The following is a 22,462-nucleotide window of genomic DNA, read 5'->3' as shown; positions in this document are numbered from 1 at the left end:
GACAGGTTACGGGAGAGTTATCGAATAATGGGCAACCAATGCGACGTTTCATGCAGACATTTGTACTGGCTCCACAGTCTCCAAAAAAATATTACGTGCATAATGATATTTTTCGTTATCAGGTAAGCTAATTGAGAGTCTCTATACCTATCCTGAAAGAGAAATTACTATAGAGATAAGGGAAAATACTGTATAAAGTGGCAAGAAAATAGAGGAAAAAAGTACTTTTATGATGAGAAAAAAACCTATTTCGAACTTAATAATCGTATCATATTTTTTCTAATAATAAATATCTATCCAATAACTTCTGTAAGTTAGTATTTACATGGTAATTACTAGAGACCGGATGTTAGGCAAAATGCCTATTCTTTAATATTAAAGGTATGATCAAAAATAACGTTTTCAAGTTTATATGGGGGGTTATAGTTTCGATTTAAGCCAATTTTATTTTGCCTATTTCGACCTTTACTGCCTAAATAATTGCTTTAGTGCCTAATGTTGCCTGTTCTATGCATTTTCTTCAAATTAAGCCTTCATTGAGAAAAATGTAATTTATATAATATAAATAATACACACATATATGTGTATATTAGGTGTTTGTAAACACAAGCACGTGGTACGTTGCAATATATATACAGAGTGAACTTCAAAGATGTGCACATACTTCGGAAAGTGATTAGTGATATCAAAAGAAGACAAACAGTCCTCGTGTATTTTGTCTAATTCCGTGTCATGTACAAGTGACAGGGTGCCAACTTGGAATCGAAAATCAAATCCTGACAATTGGAACAGAACCGAAAGATGTGCGCATACTTCGAGAGGTGATTCGTGACATGAAAAGAAGACAAAAAGTCCCCTTGAATGTCACGAATCACCTCCCGAAGTATGTGCACACCTTTGTCTCGTTCCAATTGTCAGGGTTTGATTTTGGATTCCAACTTCGCCCCCTTGTCACTCCTACACGACGTGGAATTCGACAACATGCAAAACGACTTTTTATGTTCTTTTCATGTCATGAATCGCCTCTTGACGTATGTGCACATCTTTCAGGTTCTCCCAGTACATATGGAATGCATAACAAACTTCGTTTTTATATATAGAATAAAATAAGATATTAACAAAGAAGTATGTTTCTATATTCTTTGAACGATTTATCTTCATTATTTCGAGTTACATTTTAGTGCCTATTTTACTGCCTATTTTTTAAATTTTTAGTGCCTATTTGCCTGCCTATTTTCCAGGTTTTTAGTGCCTAAACATCCGGTCTCTAGTAATTATTAACAAAACAGTTAAGTACAGGCATTCAGCATGTACATAGCGTACGCTCCTTGGTTGCGGGAGACCCTGATTTGATTTCCGGTGGGAACTCACATGGTTTGTATCTCTGCGTTAGGCTAAAGATCAATGTGTCGTCTAGATTCGGAGCTGAACGGGACGCTGAACTCCAAATAAACCAACTAGAAGGTAATTAGCCTTCTATGCTGGAGTTTCAATATCGGAGTGTACAAGATAATGTAACCAGTTCTTAAGTCCCCCTCAGAAGTATGCAGAACATTTATTGCACGGATTCAAATATCAATAAAAAGATAATGGATTGAAAGCTGCGGATAACAGCCACTTAGTGCACCGAAAAATTAAAAAGTAGTTCAACAAAAGTGTATCAAAAATATCTCACTGAGTCATGGAAAAATATTGAGTACCACAAGTGTTATTTACTTGTATTCAAGCCAAATCAGTAAATTCGCAATAAGTTCAGATATTAATTTCACAAATTATTTTATAGATTGGCAATTCGTAACTTGAACTAAGGCACCCAATTTAGAAATGTACCCTGTCTGAGAAATATACGTAAATTCATTTATATCATACTTTTACTATTTTGAAAAAAATATCACTCATTCTCGTATATATACGAGGGGGGATCAAATGAAAACCTTAAAAGTGCAATACATTTTAGAATGTAAAGGAAATCTTATCTCTTTATTTTTCAACATAGTCTCCTTTACTTTGAATGCAAGTATCCCACCGCTTCGGAAGGGCATGGATACCACGTTGGAAGAATTATTTTGGTCGAGATTGTACCCACTCGTGCATGCACCTCTTTATCACTATTGAAATCATTACCTCGCTTCTTTGGTCCAAATACCTCTGTCACTTGGGGCAAGGTCTGGTGATTAGAATCGATGAATGAGACGCTCAAATTTGGTGTCATCGATAGTCTCAACGGACTGGCAGTATGCGGTCGGGCGTTGTTTCACAGTAGGACGTCTTTACGCCTGATTGCAGGGCGAAGTTCATTTTTCAGCAGATTTGAGTGCAAGGTACTGGTTACTGTCAACTCATTTTTTCCATGTACTATTCCAAAATTACTCCCATTACATTCCAGAAGAGAGTGAGCATGTCATTTCCTGCTGATGATGTAGTGCGTTTTTTTTCTTTCTTTCGGCAAAGAACTATGTCGCCATCCTTGCTCGCTTTTTTGGTTTCTGGTTAATGATAGTGAATCCAGGTCTCATCGCCTGTAACAATCCTGTCCAGAAATGCATCACCCTCGGCGTTGAAAAGGCGCATACGTTCTTCACAGGCGTCGACACGACGATCTTTCAATTCAGTAGTCAACTGACGTTGAACCCGTCTTGCAGACACTTTATTGAAATGCAGAACATTATGCACATTGTGTTGCTGAACCAAAGCTAATATTCATGATTGTGGCGATTTCTTTCAATGCAATACGCCTGTTTTCCTTCACAAGCTGTTCCGCAAACGCAATGTTTTCGTCGGTCATTACGCGGTGAGCCTGTCCCGGCCGAGGAGCATCCTCCACATATGTTATATCACTTTTAAACTTCCTACACCACTCGTATACTTGCTGCAGGAACAAACACGAATCACCATACTTTGTTGCCATCCTGCGATCAATTTCAATTGGTTTCACACCTTCACTGCTCAGAAACCGGATCACCGAACACTGTTCTAACACGTTGCATGTAGACAATGGGGCGGCCGTCTTGAAATTGAAGTTCCAGTAACACTGCCACCTGTCGATTATTAAGTGCAACTCAAGGCATATTATTACCACGTATCGAAGCAATCGTCCAACTTTACGACATTTGATTGCATTTTTAAGGTTTTCATTTGATCTTCCCTCATATATATATTAGGGTGTCCCTTATTTTGGGTAATTTCGTGTTGCGATACGCACACCCCTCAAATGTATTCTATGTGACTATAAACACGCATTAGTGAAATAGCAGCTCTCTTCGAGAACGTTAACCCGTGCCAACTTGACGACAAAGTCATGAAATGGCGTTTCCACATTATAATATAATTTAGAATTTTCAACCGTGATAACAGAGAAACGAAACTTTGCACGAAGCAACAAGAGAAAGGGCGACATCTGCTTGTTTATTGGTAAACAGCACCGGATGTGAACAGTGTTGCCAACCCAAGACAAAGTTGTTTTTGTAAGACAAAAGAGATTGTAAAGGCAGATCAGTGTTGCAAACTTTCCGAGAAATGACGTGTAATATGTGTTGGCGCACACAGGGAGAGAGGTACTAACGTTTTGTACACCTCAAATCAGATATTGACAAGAATTCTTTACGTTGACTAAGTCTAGAACCATCCGCTGAACAGTGTTGCCATCAACAGAAGGGAGAAATTGATTTTGGAAGAAATACAAAAACTCGGAAAAGGTCACTAGTTCTGTATGCTTTAAAACATATAATGCAAGGCGGTAGAGCATGAGGAGTAGAACCATGGTTATGTGAGATCTATAACTGACCGAGATATACGATATCTTACGTAAACGATATCTGACAGGTAAGGTTTGTGGAAGGTGGTAGCGCTGCACAGCGGGTTCGAATCCCAACAATCTGGTTAAAATATGAAAACAGCGTTCAATTTGCATGGGTTTATGTACTCGTGGGCTTTTGAGGACGCTGATAACTATGATGAAATCAAGAGCAAAATATCCGCTGTTGTGCAGCGTTGTCATCTTTTACAAACCTTAGTTCTCTACTTTAACAAGATACCGAATATATCTGTCAGTACGTGGAGTTTCAATCTTACATAACCACAGCGCTACTCCTCATGCTCTTATGCCTTGCATTATAGGTTTTAAACCATACAGCACTAGTGACTTTTTCCGAGTTATTGTATCTCTTCCAAACTCAATTTCTCCCTTCTGTAGATGGCAACACTGTTCAGCGGATGCTTCTAGACGTAATCAACGCCAACAATTCTTATCAATATCTGATTTAAGGTTACAAAACGTTAGTATCTCACTCCCTGTGTGCACCAACACATATCACACATTATTTCTCGAAAAGTTTGCAACACTGATCTGCCTTTACAATCTCTTCTGTCTTTATTTTCATTGCTGCTTCCAATGATAATATTCAATTTAGGCCATTCCATTTACAAAAACACAACTTTGTCTTGGGTTGGCAACACTGTTCATACGGTGCTGTTTGTCAATACACGAACAGATGTCGCCCTTTCTCTAGTTGCTTCGTGCAAAGTTTCGTTTCTCTGTCTCTTTTAGTTTCCCCGTTATCACGGTTGGAAATTCTAAATTATATTATAATGTGGAAACACCATTTCATGACTTCGTCGTCAACTCGGCACGAATTAACGGTCTCGTAGAGAGCTGCTATTTCACTAATGAATGTTTATGGTCACATAGAATACATTTGGGGGGTGTGTGTATCGCAACACGAAATTACCCAAAATAAGGGTGTATATATATATATATATATATATATATATATATATAATATGAGAGAGAGAGAGAGAGAGAGAGACGGATGCAAGAGGGGGCTATATTGATTTATGCCATTTATCTTGATATGCTCTTGTAACTTCTAATATAATGAATAGAAAACTGAAAATTCAAATATCGACAGGGAGACATTGTTTTAGCGCACTCTGTGATATTACAACATTGAGAGAATATAAAGAACTAGAGATGCCTTTTCCTATGTCGCAGTGTTAATTCGAGTAAGCTCTCGATTGTAGCATTCAATTCGAGATATCTTCTCCCAAGATGGCGTATTCCCAAGTTCGTCAGCGTATGTAATGAAACCATAGGCAATGCTATATGTGAGAAGTGCGTAAACTTCACAATAACCTTCCGAAACTTGCCAATTAGTACCATTTTGGTCCTTGTACCCTTTTAGAAAATACTACACTTACTAATGGTATACATGTGGTGGGCTAGTTATCTACACCTCCACATATATTGTATTACTTGTCATGTATTTCAGTGCTCTGCTATTATGGTATTTAACTAAGCTTAATCCCTGCAATGGTGAAGATGTAAGCGAAGTGGATGTTAAAATCTGTGGAAGTCAAACTTGTAACAAGTGCCTAAAAATTAACGTAGATTTTGAACAATACCAAATGCTACATCCCTTTACGTTATCCGCTCTACGCTTGACGACACTAAATTGGAAATTACTAGTTTTAAAGATAAATCGTAGTGCTTGTGGTTTTTAACTAACAAATTCGACGAAAACAAAAATTATTTTATGCAGTAATTGCCATCATTAGCAATTTTTAACGTAGGTAAAGTAGTTCCTCTACTACCCTGCTCCCACACAACCAAACAGTTCCTTGCCAAGATGTCACAGAACATTTGTACGCTACATAATTTTGGCAAAATTTTCAACAACTCATAAACGTATACAGTAGTTCAATAAATAAGCAAACTTAGTAGTAGTTTGACAGTTAGTAATAGTACAACACCTCTACCTTGTAAACACTACTAAACAAAAGGTAGTAGTGTTGACGAGACTTTTGACAGTGTAAATACAATGCATATGCCTATTCACCCAATGTTATTACAAGTACACAACCACATTATAGTATTGAGTGTTACAGGATAAAAGAAAGAAAAAAAATGACTTCCCTTTGACATATGAAATTCCAAAGAACATCTTCGTCGTACAATTTTTCCTAGGAGCACAGACAATAACAGACATACATTCAACAATTAAACAGACATAAATTACTATGAAAAACCACTACCTGACATGAAAAAACACCTCTCTATCCTCGTCCAATATGGCGGATCGATTCGATATATGCGAGTTCGATACTATCAAAGATCTCGCATCAGGGCATCTCTAGTTCTTTATATTATCTTAATGTATTACAAGGTTAAGTGTGGCCAACGCAGCATAGTTATATCTTTTTGTAAATTGCGCTACGTCAAGCTATTACATTTTGAAATACATATATGAAACGAAAACTTAAAATACCATACTTCTCATGCAGTGTTGCAAACTAAGGACGCTACAATATTATAAACATCGAAAAAAAAAAAAACTCCCAATTTAGGAGGACTGTATAACAGTAATAACGCAAGTGAGAGGGACAGGGTAATGCACATCAAAAGTACCTTAGTGTCGAATAATAACGTCATCATATGACGTATTCGAACAAGTAGTAACAAAGTTACGAGGAATTGAAAATTTGACTTTTACTTTTGACTTCATTTCGTTAAAGTGTTTAGATAGTTATCACATCGAGTTATGTAGATGGTTCCAATAAAGATCATAATGCCGTTTACAGTAATTTTATCTCACCCAGCTGTTCGAGATATGTGAAAAAGATAGTAAAATCTGATACATTGTTTAAAATATCTTATCTGTGGGAACGGTTTAAAACAAATTTGAATTATTTTGCTTCTACAACATTAGAACAATACGTTTTGGTAGGTGTGATTAAAATAAATTCCCAGAATTGTATAATTTTAAGCAGTGTCGCAAATTTCACGGTTTTTATCATATCTCCAGAACAATTTGAGACATCAAATTGTAAAAGTTATTGCGATCGTCACAGCTATTAAAAACATGTATGCAATTGGATGAGATACAATATGAAATGTGTAATAACTTAACGTACTGCCATTTGAAAAAATATAACTCTTGAATCGCCAACATTGTTAATCTTGTGGCATCACAGAGTTACCAAAGGCGTCCTTCTGACATATGCACGATAGTCTTGAATGTACCTCACGTAGTGTCCAAGTGCATTTCCGTTGGACTACAGGTCAAATCCTTGATAAGCAATAGATAAAAGTATTTGCTTCTTGCTTCATGTAATTTGTCATCCGTGTGACAAGAAATACTGGATACTTAAGGAATTATTTTCTTGGAATTTAGTTCGATACACAAGATGGCCTATAAGTTATTTGGCAAATGCACCTAGAATGAATTATGTACCACGAAACTGGAAATTACTGCAAATTGCATCATAACAGTAAGTTGGGTTGCCTAAATCAAGTGTTCCAAGTGTCTTCCATTTTTAATGCACAAATTGCATCTTCTGTGCACAGAAACAATCTACTATGTCAGTAATGTTGTTGGATGATAAGCATATCAAATTCAGAAATAATAATCTTTCAAATTAAGACTTGTAAAAGCCTGGAAAGCCATCAAAATTTACCAAATGGGTATCTCACGAATAAAAAAATCGAAAATAGTCTACAGCACGCTGCTAGTAGGTAGAAAAGACATATTTAAAAATATTCTTAAATTACCGAGTAAATTAAGATGGGTTGGCCTGTAGCTTAGTCATTGGCGTCTAACTGCCAATCCAGCAGTCAATGTTCAATCCCCGTTAGACCGTAAGTCCCTGAGGTTGACTCATCTTCGAAAAAACAGTACTTGGAATAATCCGGTGCCAGTGTAGTTTTAAAAAAATGGTGAAATTATCCGGGAAAGTGTTCTAAGTAACATACTGAAAGTCTCAAAAAGTCAATCGTGGGCAAAAGCTGCTATAGTGAAAAATATCCACATTTTGGATTTTTATGTTTTTCAACATAGCTCTTAAACAAAACAACGTATCAAGCTCATTTTTTATCTATATTTTTCTTTTTGGTAAGATCACTTCAAAACGTAAGCGTGTTTCATATGTAAGAGTAATGATAGTGTGGGGGTTAGGTATGGATTTTTCTTCTCATTGCAGATTGAATAAAAACTTCCACAAAATGAATTACGAAACGTATACTTTATATAATGGCGGTAAAACTGATGAAATGTTATTCGTAAAAATAGGAATTGCCATTCTTCAACTGCCGAATCTCCAGAACAGCGTGTGTGTGTGCATCTGTGAAGTACTTACATTTTAAACGATAGTGCATATTTTGCAAAAATGAAATTGACTACTGGCAGTTACAACCATCCGAACCGGCAGCCACATTAGTGTCGTCACATCTCTGCACGTGATTGACTCAGTGCGTTGTATAGTATCGAAGCCATTCGATGCTTTGGACCAAACCATATTGCTAGGAACAAATACGGAATTCTTTATTGCTGTTGAAGCCCGCATCATCGACAGTCTTACTCCAGCTGGTCCACTCCGTCTTGGTTGTTCAGTTCTCCCCTACTTCGAACAGTTGTCTTCATCCAGTAGAGGACGCCCTGAAGATCCCTAGAAACTGCAAGCATTCCAGAAACTTCGCTGTTTCCTAGAGAATGAAGACTAATGCTAGGACGTGTCTCGAGTGTTTCCATTTCATGAAAACACTTGACCCGAAGAAGCAGCACACAGCGGAGAGCATCCAAAGAGAACTCATTTTGTGACAAAATGGTCATTCCCGAGTAAGTTGGGAGAAGTAATATACATTCCTTTACTGGAATATCGCACAAAATATTGACTGAAAAGTAGTACAATGAAAAGTAGGGTAATCTAAAGATCAGAAGATTAGGATTGTGAAAAGTGCAGCGAATAGCATACGGTATGATACTAACCTCATTTCCACGGTAACTAAATCCATCCAGCAAAGGGACAGATTTCATCCGGAAATGAAGACTTACCTGATACACTGAAAGAAATGATGTAGTCCAGATAAGAAATCCATTGCATTAAGATTGCCTTGCAGAAAAGAGTTACAATTGCCATGCAATAGTTTTAGCCGCCCTTCGGCCTTCGTTTCTGTCATTCTTGCAACTCTGTAAGTGTGCACTATCGTAAATATGGGTCAAAACGACTCCTAGACGTACTATCAAAAGAGGGAATGTATGCGTCCTACACAGAAACAGTCAATTTCGAATTTTCCGCCGCTGAAAACTCTCTACCTTCGATGATGAGACTTACTTACAGTTTTTTGATAGTGCAGATTGCAGTGTGAAAAATTATCCGGACATTCCACGTAATGAAACGTATAAAGTACATCACGCCATCAGTGTAAGTGCTCCTGTTTCAATGACGAAAACTTCTCGTATGAGTGATGATTTGTCATCTCTAGGAATGCTGACTGTAACCCCTACCAACGGACAACTAGACCTGGATCATCCCTCATCCTAGTTGATGACACAAGCAGAGTCCTTCTGGATCTTAAAACTGCTGTAAAATCTTGTATCATCGATACCTCATCTGTGCCTGTTTCCGAATGGAGCGGATTCATATACCGTGACTACAGAATCCATTTGTATGCGTGTCATCTGCTGTCCTGTCCCTCCCATTCGTTAGCTTTGCACCGTCAAATCCTACCAGAATCTACTAGTCTTCCTTCTGCCATGGATCAGTGTAAACGTAAATATCAGCAGTAGTATGTGATAACGTTTGATCAATCACTCTACGCAAAGGTATTGCACATAGTATTAGGAACTGAAGAGGACAGTCCGCTGTCGTCTGTAATCTTTCGTCTAGGTGGTTTCCACTTGCTTGCCTTTTATGGGCTTTGTGGGAACCATTATGATTGCCAGCGGTTTCGCGGAACTTCGAGAGCCTATTTTCGCCAGGAATACCGTGGTTCGTATGATGGCAGGTCATACATACACTCGAGCCTTACGGGCAAGTTTTCTTGACAATTTTGCTTCTAGAAGATCTGAAAAAAAGATTGCGACTACGCTCAACAACTAAAAGCAGTACCCACGGATTTACTGCGAGGAGAAATTTCGTTGAAAACAGTTTGTACGTCTGAATGCTTGACTGAAGCTTTGAATTGGAAGAAGTTTCTTAATCACCGTGCAAGATGCAGCACCAGTAAACATCTTACATATCATCTTCTGCAATTGTAAATCTGGATGGGAGAGCCTCAGGAGTAGTCTGAACTGTACTAATATGTGTGGATACTGCGCCAGCCACCTGTGCCCCAATCGAACACAAATTTGTGACGATGTGAAGAACGATGAAACAGACATTGAAATCAGAGACAATTTCAACAAGATTATAGAATGACTATAACTGTTAATGTTCTGATCTCCCTCATATCATACAAACTAATATGTAGCAGGTTTTCTTTCTGGGTCCCTACGATCAACACACGATTCAATTAAAGTAGTAAAGAACATTAAATCGTATATCTTTAAGTGAATCTTCCAGTTCAGTAATGTGACCTATAAATATTAGTTCGGAACAAAAAATAACTTCTTCGGACTTATTTCATAAGCTACATCCTAAACGCAAAAGTTAAAGATGGTTTCTTTTTTCTCAGACAAGATTTAAAAAAAATAAATAAATAAATAAATAATAGAACATGATTCCGAGTATTACATCCACTTTTTTTTATTTTCAGGTATAAACTTAAATTTACTGGATTAAATTGGACTCTTGAAATTTTCCACCTCTACACCGAATCAGTGCCAGGAAGTAGGTGCAAAATTATCGTCGTACCATAATTTTGGCAGTTGCTATTCCTCCAATCTACTATAAGTCTGGAATCCACCTATTCTCCTGCATCGTATACCGCAGAAAACTTAATTCACCAGTCCTATAATAGCCAGAATTCTCATTCACACTTTCCCGAACACAAACCCATAAACTCACCTCTCTGCAGAAATGAGTATGCACACACACACGTTATCGCTTTAAGCTAACTCCGTCTAATTTTCACTCAGTTTCTTTTCCGTCTTTTCATTCCTTTCCTTCATTCTTTACTGCCAATGATTTCTCCACTGTTTCATATAGAGGTGATGAATCAGCAAAAAGGTTAATCAGAAGTTAATGAAAAATCATAGCTATAGACTGAAGAAAATTAGGAAAAGTGATGATCTAGTGTAACTCCGTTTGAAACCGAACCCACAATCACGTGCAACAAAGATATGTATTGTGCTAGATAAACGAAAGGACCATGTAATTTATGGAATTTACGTAGGGAGCGCCAGTGAAAATGATTGAGATCCTATGCTGTATAGTAACGGAAAACCAGTCCGTTTTCTTAGTTTGGTTATAGTAGATATGTTAAAAATCCTCTAATAGCCTGATATATAAATGCTATATAACCTCTGAATTAAAATTGTAATTTATTTATTTTTAAGGATGAAATATTTGATGATGATGAACCTGAGCAAGACAGTGGAAGGTCAGAAGTTGAAGAAGGAGAAGAACCTGATCGATCGCCGCCATCAGAAGCCCTGCCACATGTAAGTGTCCGCTCCATAAATGCTCGAAGTTGGTGTATCTACGAGGTCTATGAACCCATTGCTGTAAAAATGTTACATACACCTCACTGTTGAATGTTACTGTGGTGTCCTTTAAAATTTTTCTCATGGGAATCTATGTACCACTATTATTTTTTATTCTAGCCTTCACACCAGTTTTCACCCTTACATTGACCCTCAGCGCGAGAAAGGGGTGAAACTGGGAAGGCTGCTTTATATATTTATTAGATCATCCTTAAATCTTTCTATTCTTTGCGTGCTTTCTCAGTTGCGAATACTGGTGTCAAACTCGCGTGGTTGTAGTCTTGGAAGAAATGATCAACAGACGTCTACCTTCCTTCTAGTATTGGACGTGCACTATCTCAATCTCCATGTGTGAGTTCAGTTTTTTGTGTATAATAATAGCTTTAAGGAAAAAACGAATCATTTTCTTTTTTGGGTTGGAAGGGTTTGTTTTTTTGTTAATGCAAATTTTTTTGTTTGCGTTCCTGTTTTTTCATCATCTGGAGCCATATGCTTTTTGTAGACGGGAATGGTAGTTTTATACACCTCCTATTCTCTTAGTAGCATTAACTCGTAGCCGATTTTCTCACCACATATATATGGACTGTATACCTCAGTATCTCGTGTATTTATCTGATTAGCCCTCTGCGATTTTCACCTTTCTCCCAGATGAAACAATATTTGACGGGACGTTACTTCGCATTGGAAAAATACAGTGCTGAAACCATAGCAGAAAAAAATCGTAAAATGCATTACGGAAGTTTGTAACTAGTTAAACTTGTACATAGTCGTAAAAAGTATCCATCTTTTGATTTTTATTATACAGTCCGCATCAAAAACCTGCAACGTGAGCATGTAAGTTTATTTTGAAACTATAGCGCAGGTAATCAACCTAACTCTAAGTGGCACCAAAGACGCCAGGAAAAACCTCGGCGTCCTCCTCTGCACATTTATTTTGGAAATAAGACTTCGTCATTTCACAATAAACTTACATGCTCATGTTGCTGCTTTTTTGATGCGGACTGTACGTATAACTAACATGTAAGAAACCAAAATTCTGCACTATAGCAGGTCAAAGTCTACCACTATGCAAGTTTGATCCAGATCTTATGTCTGAAAAAGCAAATGAAGGACGAAAATGGCTTTTGGCAACATTTACCAATGCTGACAAATGCATCGTAGCCAAAAATGATTACATTAAAGGTAGTAATCATAGCAAGGAATACCTGAGCCGAGTTCCCAAATTAATTTTCTGAAATATATATAAAATATACAATGAGTAGACATCGGATTTTTATGCAAATGCATATTTTATTTATTTATATATGTATTTCTGTTAAACTTGGTAAAAGTTTCTAACAACAATAACATAGCTCGAATATGAAATTTCATATTGCATATAAATGCTTGTTTCAAAAAAGGTTAGAGCATATATTAGTACTTAAGAGTATATTCATCATATTCTGTAAGTTTTTATCTCAGATATATGCATATAGCATGGAATAAATCCAGTTTTAGTTTCTGCTTTCAGTGGATTTACATGTCTTCGCAACAGAACAGCTTTTAGCATGGCAGGATGGAAAAATACCTAGTTTATAGAGGACCAATAATATTAGCAACTGATAAGCAAAGACGCTTACAATTACCAAGATGTTGAGAGAAATTGGATAATGATAGACATCGTAATATCGTATGGACATCAATTCAGAAACAAGACACGAGAAATGCTGCTCGGTGAATGCTTAGCTCTAGTTGATGAAGTTCGGCACTAACTTCAGTCAATTCCTGGTAAATTCGAGCACTCTATGGGAAAGAAATTGACCGATGTTATTGTTAGAAACTCCCAAGTACAAAACAATTTAAGCCGTGGGAAAATACCTTCAAGGGTTAAATTTCAGCTTGCCAGAAAATATTATACTAAGCTTGTTCCTCTCTATAAATGCTGTCCAGTAACATCTATTGATATTCACGGGTCAGTTTCTAGCTACAAATGTTACAAATTGACACCAGAGTTTGAAGAGAAGCAAGCATCTTGTAATATACTGTACGCCTAATTACAGAAAGGATTTTTTTTTTTTTTAAATCAATGGACTTTTGTAGAAAGTGAGGCTTGTATTGTTTCATGTAAAGTAAATGCACTCTAAAATAGATATGTGAAAAAAGTTAGAGATTGTGTTCTCATATCACTGTGTTTATTTTAATCGTATAATTTGAGTACGTTTTAAGAAGTTTGTCATAAGAATAAATTCTGAAGGGAAGTCCCTGAAAGATGATAAAGTACACTTTCTGATGTTACATTTCACCTATGAAACTTTGTCTCAACTTTGCTGCGTGTTTGAAAATACTCTATTGCATTGTTAGTGTGTATTTTAACACATTGAACAGCATAGTTGCATGTATATTTCATGAATTTTAAGTACATAAAAATCCGATATCTAATAATAAGATACAGTATAAAATGAAAAGAGCTTGCTGGCCATACCGCCAACTTGGGCCCAGTTTACATTCGAAAAAATTACACTTGATCGTATTTTGTAATGGAAGTACTGACATACGGGCCTTTTAATAAAACAGGGTGTCTATCGGTCACGAAAGTCATGAAAGTCAAGAAATTTAGCTTTTGGGTCACGATTTTTTTTTTTTTATCTATCTATCTCTACAAATATAAGTATAGACTGGAAAATATTGTTCTGTAAAACGTCTAGATTCACCACCAAAAATGTCTATGGTCTGCTTTAGACAACCAAATCGCAAGCAGAGCATGCTTCTATCACATGAATGAAAATTCGGCCCAATTCGCATCCAAATTTGTTCTTAAGAATGTTACTAAGTTTTATGGTTTGGGAAAGAAAAGGTCACGAAATTTCATTTTGGAATTTTAGTAGATACCCTGTAAAAGAATCCCGTAGCGCCATGGAAAACAATTGTCCACTGAAAAATAAAAGTATGATAATAAGCTAAATAATGTAGAAGTTCTTTGTATAAACACTTCGAGACCTGAAGTGGTAGAAGTACAAGGCTAAAGAAAAAAGGCAACAAAATATCTGTGAAGCATCCAGGTTGCGCCATACTGGAATACAGTGAGACAAAAATGTTGTCAAATTCAAAGTGGAGAGAGTTCAATAGATGATAGAAATAGGAACAGATTGGTCGATAAGAACGCTCTCAACCTGACAGCACTAGCATGTGATTCAGGATTCCACTTCAGCCATTTGATTTTTTTTCCTCTCTCTCTCTTTCTTTCTTGTGTGATTGAACGTTTACAGTTTACTTTCTCTCAATATAAGATCTGTTAACCTCATAATTGTAAAGCTAATTCTTCAAACATCTTTCACAATTTGATCATCATAACTTTTCTAATAAATAACAAGAACAAAGATATAGTTTATAGAAACTCGAAATCATAACTACAAACTGCAACACGGGTAAGTCTATCACGTTTATTTTATTTGCACTTTGGTTTCTGATTTTTTTTTTTTTTTTTTTCCCTAAAGATAAGCTGAATCTGGAAGAATAATACAAATGTGACATAATCACTTTGAGTCGTGTGCTATAGTTCGAGAGTTTCTTTAGCTGTTGAGTAAATAAATAAAAAGTGAAGCAGAGTGAGTGAGTAGTTTGAAAATGTCTACAGTTTTAATAATTACGAAAGACTCTATTTGGCTTTCTTTCTTTCGACAGAATCAGTCTGTAACTTACTTCAACCATCAATTACCAGCAGTAAATGGTTCTGCCCATCCCGAAGACGTGAGTGTCCCTGTTATTAATTCCCCTCCTGCCCAACCGCCCCCAGTAACACCTGTAGCGCAGGCTCAGCCTGCTCCTGTGCCACCTCCAACAGAAGAAAGGAAGGACCACCCAATCGAGGAAGAGGAGGAAGAAGAGGAGGAAGAGGACGATGAGGAGGAGGATCCAGAAGAGGAAGACAAAGCGCAGGAGAATCTGGAGGAAACACACCAATTGGAATCAAGTATGTCTTGACTTTCCAAAAATCACAAGTTTAATAACAATTCAGTAAAGTTATAGTTCAGGTAGACTTTGAATAGAAAGAAGATAGTATGAGTTACGAGGCTGGCTGGCATATTTAATTCTGACTGCATAGTTCATTATGTGTGATTTAGTATTAGAACAGATGTAAAGTCATGTGTGAAGTACTGGAAAAGATAGATAAAATTTATAAATATTAAGGAATGTAATGTAAATTGCTTGGTATAGGTATGACTCATTTCTTTTTAACTACTGCTTTCTTTTTCTTTTAAATTAATATCTGAGATATCTGAGCTCGTAGTCTTCATATTATACAGGTCAGCAAATTAAATATTTTGAAAAAGATCAGTAGTTGAATATTAGGATTGTTGTGACTAATTAATATAGGAACATTAGGAAAAATAACTATGATGTAATTAATTTTGATACATACTTAGCTGAGATGTTGCTGTATTTGGTCATGGCAAAGTGAAGCTGCACTTTTGGCGTGAGAGTCGTTGTCCTGACCTTGACATATGAACTCATTCATTTTATTCGTATATAATTCTCAAAAATACGTTCGTCATAACATGATTACATAATGTTCTTCAAATATTACAAATCAAATAAAATAGAATTACTGTATTATTAACTAATGAAGAGCCGTGATGTTTTGAAATTTAGTTACAATTATTTTTATAATTACGTAATTAAATTAATTTTTCAGCTTCTAATGAGCCGAAAACATATGCAGCCAAGTTAGCAGGAAGTGGTACTGGAACTTACGCATCTACTATTTCTACTAGCCCTAACGCAAATTCGACCAAACCAGCCACTTCTCCCGTAAGTAGGACTACTTTTATCCGATATAGTTTAAAAATGTACTTGCAAAAATCAAAGAAACTTTCATAAAAGCAGAAAAAGAAAAAAAATTGCACCTTTTGTTCTCTTGGGCTGGTGAGTCTCTATCTTTTTAATTAGATAGGTTCTTTTTTTTTTAATTCTACTTCTTCTTTTTCCGGAGCCATGTATTTTTGTCGAAGGGAATAGTTTTCTTGCACCGCCATTCCCTTTGAGCGCGTCGGCCCCACGCTGTCCTACGATGAGGGCGTACTTATAGGATAGCCAGTGGAGTAGCGTAACTTCTCGCAAATGCACAGGTGTGAAGTTGCGGTGTTCAAACGTTTTCTGTTTGTCAGTGTATATTTAAAATCAGCTTTTCTAGGGTATTAAAAAAATCTTTAAATTTGGGTTCAGACTCGTCCTCTCGTAAAAAGCCCAAAACAAGCAAGAGTGAGACACACTCTAAGTTTAGGAAGTGTGGAACAGACAAGAATCACGATGCATGTAGTTCGATATCTTTGAATTAATGATAAACATCCTGATAGTGCCAATGCTGAAGCCACCCGCCCAATCCTGAAAGTGTCAATGCTTGAAGCTACCCGCCCGAGTGCTATTAAGGGCTTGTCCCCTTTCGTTATTAATAAAGTAATTATTATAACACCGAACAGGTCAAAAATATCAAGAAATTACGGAATGGCACTGTATTAGTGGAAACTGTCGATTAGAAGCAAACAACAAAGCTAATCAATTTCTAATCGAAGCTGGGTGACCAACATGTAGAGGTAGCTAGCATCGAAAGTAAGAAGTCAGGTGAACTCGTTGCTATTCAGTCACTGATTCTTTGTTTGCCTAGATTTCCGGACTATGTAAAGGCTGGTTATTATCAACTTAAGGTTCGTCCCTACATTCCCAGTCTTTTGCACTGTTTCAAATGTCAAGACTTCGGGCACACCAGAACGTCGTGTAATGCGCATGCTGCTCAATGTGCGAATTATGGCCGGGGTGTTCATGGGTGCAGAATCCTGTACAGGACCAAACCCTTTTGTGTCAACTGCAAGGGCGAGCATTCTGCTTTGTCTCGAGACTGTCCAGCCTTTTGACGTGAAAAATGTGTCCGAGAGCTAATGGTTGTATTGCCGATGCTAAGAGTCGCTTAAAAGAAGGTATCCCTTCCTCGATTTCTGTGCCCTTTGCTAGTACTGCAGCTACTTCTTGCAAATCTATAGCAACCCAGACCTCGTTTCCACCCAAACAGATCTTGTTCCCTACAAAAGTCCAGAACTTTTAGACCCTAGTCGCATTGACTAGCAAACCTGCTAAAAGTGTTTGTTTGTGTTGATCTTTGGCGAACTCCAGCTCTTAGCCCCTCACTGTACCGTCAGCCTAAAACTTAGCATGCATATACGCCGACTTAATGATACGGTTTTTTTCCCGAAAAGAACAATCTCTATGCCTGTCTTTAAGTGCCTGCAGTTGCTTTGAAATCAAACATGTTGGAAGACGAACTGATGGCTACTGAATGGACGGTGCTTGGCCCACGTGAAAAGTTCGCTTTAAACGTTAACCTCTGAGGTCTTGGTTTGTTGAAAATCTAAATTTCCACCACAGTCTGTTAATCTTTATTTTTTTAAATATTTTTGTTATTGTTACATATTTTTCTGTTACTATTAGTACTATTTATTATTATTATTACCAATATTACTATTTCTTGTTATTAATATATATTTATTATTCATTATTATTATATATTTGTTATTCTAATATTATCTCGTCTTTTAGGTTTTGATTTTTTTTCGCAGTTTTTGTTATATTTTGATCTGTTAGTTTTTAAGTTGACTTTTATTTACTGCAGTCGAGTTGATCGTGACGCGGACAAATGACGGCGATGCCGACGTCTCCAATAAACCTCATTCAATCAATTAACTAAGATATATGCACTTACATTGTCTGCAGGATCGTATTCCTTAAATTCTTGGTAGCTAATACCACTTAGAATAAATGCCGTATACAGCAAAGTATGTTTAATGGCAAAGCAGCAGAAATCATAAATTTTTATACATATATTTGTATGCTGTTTGTATGACCCTAAATTTTTCATTTGGTTCCCGATAGTTTTGGTTACTCTCCATCTGATAAAATTCCAAATGACGGTGCAGGAAACGCAGTTTTAGATATGCAACAATGCAAGTTTTATGCTTTCTTGAAACTAAAATAGCCGAGTATTAATCCCCAAAAGAACAAATGTGTTTGCATTAATGATTTCCAAAGTGTAAAAATTAATGTGATTTGAAAGAGACAAGTTTTGCCATTTGTACGATAATGAAGAGTATTGTGAAGCAAATGGTAAAAATATTTATTACAAGTAGGATGCAGAGATACGAAAAAGAAAAACAAATTAATTTTTACTGCTATATTACCAACTACAATTTTCTTAACAAAAGAAACACTGACCAAAGTTTAATACCCACTGAATTTTAAATTATAATATGTAACTGTTTCGGATATCTAACAAATCCTTCTTCAGATGCTATCGAACATAAATGAAAATACAGACATATATATAGTCATTGTTATGACAAAGCTTAAATTCTTTTAACAGTCATATATACAGGGTGTCCCATAAGTCCGTTTACATAGGCCATCTTGGTAACTATTAAAGATACGAAAAAATGATAAGAGAGCAATGTTGTTGGAAAGTATGTGTTTTCAATCTAAAATGTTGGAATTTTCGAGATTGGATCAACCGTTTGGGCTCTACACTGGTATAGCGCCCAATGGTAAAGAAAAATGCAACGTTGCCACGTCATCCTTGAACAACAATTAAGGTAAGTGCGTGTAGTTTGAAGTATCCTGGACCAAGGAGAATAGAAGGAACGGCAACAACGAAGGATATGAAGAAGGATCACACGCAACGTCAATCCAAGGCTTTGGCGTCACCATCAAAGGATACGAAAAAGAAATTGAATTGAATTTATTCATGCCAAATGGTATTAATTGCTTAGTGATGTCAACGAGATGAGACAAGAAGACAATTGAATAAAATTGTACAGGGTCTAAGTGCCAAAACTCAAAAACCAGAAAAGAGTCTATAAATATCAGTTATCGCAATACAAGTTAAACAGGTACTGTGGCCATGGGAGTGTCTTAAAACAGAAGCAACAACTTTTAAACTATAAACTCTTAACAAATATATTCTGTTTGGTACTAAGACAACTTTGAACGATACAATTCTCTTCTACTTATTGCAGCACTTAGATTGTCTCATTATTCAATTGTTTCGTGTAGAAACAGAAGCGCGAATATCGTTACGTTTCCAGACGAGTTCAAACGAGATAGATTAATTGTCTCGTACCCAGCTGCTGGTGTACAGGTAGTGTGCCTGCTTGCCACACGGTATTTGGGTGGGCGAAACGTGGGCACGAACCCTGCTTCGACGGGACATCATGACTAAGGTTTTTCCTGTTTCCCTCAGTCCTTCATGGGTCATGCCAGGATAGTCCCTTCTCTCAGGCCAGGGCCGCTTCCTTCTGCAGTCCTAGACTCACCTAAAGTCCGATGTGATCTTGGAGTGGAGGCTCAATCTCTCCTTGTGTCATTTCCTTGAACAAATAAATAAATAGTTTCTTGGCTGGTGAGCTTCAATATTCATTTGCAGTTTTCGGCTCGGCTCGTAAACTTGTTTCATTTCATTTCGCTGAAGGATTGTCTAGTGTCGTGTATGAGTTCGACACAAGAATGTTCTGGTCTCGTGAGCAATACTACTTATGTCATTCGAAAGGGATTAAAAATGTAGAACCAGCCATTTGAGATATACCACCCCAGCATTCGTCTGATGGGAAATAATGGTATATCATCCTTGTTCCTTTGACAAATGAATGATATGAGTAGAAAGGACTGCGACACTCACACATGGGATACCGCACGTAACCTACCGCATTCACTTTGTCACCTATCTGTTGAAAGATCCTGAAAAGGGTAAAACAGTGTTGCAAGTGTGCTGTGCATAGATGTTCGAAGTGATGTCCATTTTGTTGTTCACACTTTGCCATGTAATGTCGCAAACTGACCCCAAACCGTTACAGACTTTCAGTGGTAATAACAGCCCAGGCCTCGCGAATATTGTATTGTAGAGCAGCAATTGTACGTGGGCGATCCCTGTAAACAACAGATTTTAAGTGACCCTACAGAAAAAAAATCAAGCAGTGTTAAATCAGACTATCTCGGTGGCCATTCCACCAGACCACGATGCCCGATCCGATATCCACGAACTGTTGCATCCAACCATTGTCGAACATTGATACTGAAGTGCGGTGGCGCACCATTGTGTTGGCAGTAAAATTGTTGCCGGTTTGCGGGAGGCAAGTTGTCCAAATAAGGTTCCAGTATTGCTTGTAGCAGGTTTTGATAAATTTCACCTGTTAATCTCCCATCTAGGAGCACAGGACCCACCAGAACATTACCGTGAATTATACACTACACATTTATACAAGGGTCAACTTGATTATGGAACACTTCTGCAACATGAGCGTTGCTGCTTGCCCAATATACATAGTTATGTCTGTTAACAGTTCCATTGAGATGAAATTTGGCCTCGTCGGAAAAGCCGCAAGGCTGGGTTGTTTATGTTGTGTGCGTGTAAACCATTTACAGAATTCACGTAGTCGTTCGGCATCATCTCCATCAGTGTTTCTTCCAGGCATGTTTTTGGGGGGCACTGCCCCCCGGAGACCAAAATAATACGTCTCAATATAATAATAAATGGAATAGTATTGTGTGAAAATATGTTCCCCTCCGAATATTATGTGTACCCCCCGGAACATTTTTTTGCGAAACACTGATCTCCATGCAACTCTTGCACGAAATGTCCTTAAAGGAATGAAAATTATGCTTGCGCAGAATTATTCGGACAGATATTCTGCTAGTATTACTCTCTTGGGCCACCTTTCGTATCGATCGCGTTGGACTGCACGTAACTTTAGCCAGAACGTCAACGAGAATGCATCGTCAATTACGGATTGCGGTCTGCCCGATCGAGAGTGATCCAAGACACTGCCAGTATCCTTGAAGCGTGTCAATAACTTGCCAAACATTGTATGTTATGACAATGGGAGCTGTGAATGGCGGTGATGAAACTGTTCCGCGGCCTCACGTATACTCAAACCGGATGCTTGAAGGACCATTTCCGCTTTGTGTACAGATTAATTACATAGTCACTATTCATACACACGGGAACGTACGGATGCCAGTTCAACACCATTTGAATGCAATATACAATTCAATACACGGCGGCACAAACAGAATTAAACAGGAAGTGAAAGATGAGTGGTGTGTTACTCACTCGTGCTTAATTACGTAAGACATTGCCACTCGGGCAAAGTAGGCGTATCATAGCACTATGCTTATTTAAGAAAATCGCTCAGAGCTTTCTGCAATATTTGACAGTTTACTCCCCTCCTGCTTCTGTCTACCTTCAACGGAATTTCCAAATAACGCATATTCGAACAGTTACTGTGTCCCAATTTAGGCATTTCCTTCTCTTTACTTCATTTATTGCATTTCGACTATTTTCCAGTTCCTATATAGTTTGCTGTAGCTCAGTCGGTAACGCATCTGAATACGATACAGGCTATTCATGCGATCATGGTTGAAACCTTGGTCAGCACATTGGTTCATTTTTAAGCGCTCTCGTGTCTGGCGACACTGAGGTAAATTCAGCCTTCTATAAAATTGCGTAATAGTGTCTTTAAACCAGTAACCTTTTTATGTTTTTATTTATTTAACGAGTAGATGACGAACACTGGTACGCTTTACATGACTTGCATTTCCTTGATATCATTCATTTGTCAAAGGAAGAAGGATGGTATGCCATTGTCGCCCATCAGACGAATACTGAAATAGTACATCTCAAATTGTTAGCTTCTAAATTTTTAATCCCTTTCCAATGATTTAATCCCTTTCCAATGATAAAAGTAGTATTGCTCACGAGACCAGAACATTCTTGTGTCTCGTCTTGTTTCGAAAACTCATACACGACACTAAACAATCATTCAGCAAAATAAGATGAGACAAGTTTACGAGCCGAGACGAGAACTGCAAATGAATAATGAAGCTCACCAGCCGAGAAACTTCATTTATTTATTTGTTCAAAGAAATGACACAAGGAGAGAACGGGACTCTACCTCAAGGTCACATAGGCACTTTAGATAAGTCTAGGAGAAGGAAGCGGCCCTGGCCTGAGAGAAGGGACTATCCTGGCA

General features: G+C 37.4%; 1 protein-coding gene across 4 annotated transcripts in view; it reads left to right on the top strand.

Moving 5' to 3' along the window:
* rin (ras GTPase-activating protein-binding protein 2) overlaps positions 1 to 22,462 on the top strand; it is a 116,385-nt gene that overhangs the window by 41,624 nt on the left and 52,299 nt on the right. For all 4 annotated transcript variants that reach the window (XM_081726188.1, XM_081726191.1, XM_081726182.1 and 1 more), the window contains 4 exons: positions 6 to 122; positions 11,271 to 11,375; positions 15,078 to 15,366; positions 16,090 to 16,205. In XM_081726188.1, the coding sequence (XP_081582314.1) occupies positions 6 to 122; positions 11,271 to 11,375; positions 15,078 to 15,366; positions 16,090 to 16,205 (627 nt within the window). The remainder of the gene's footprint in view (positions 1 to 5; positions 123 to 11,270; positions 11,376 to 15,077; positions 15,367 to 16,089; positions 16,206 to 22,462) is intronic.

The sequence above is a fragment of the Thermobia domestica genome, chromosome 1 (genome assembly GCF_964235325.1).
Source record: "Thermobia domestica chromosome 1, izTheDome1.hap1.1, whole genome shotgun sequence".
Classification (NCBI taxonomy): Eukaryota; Metazoa; Arthropoda; class Insecta; order Zygentoma; family Lepismatidae; genus Thermobia; species Thermobia domestica.
The sequence above is the reverse complement of the archived record's forward strand: the minus strand, read 5'-3'. Positions and strand labels throughout refer to the sequence as shown.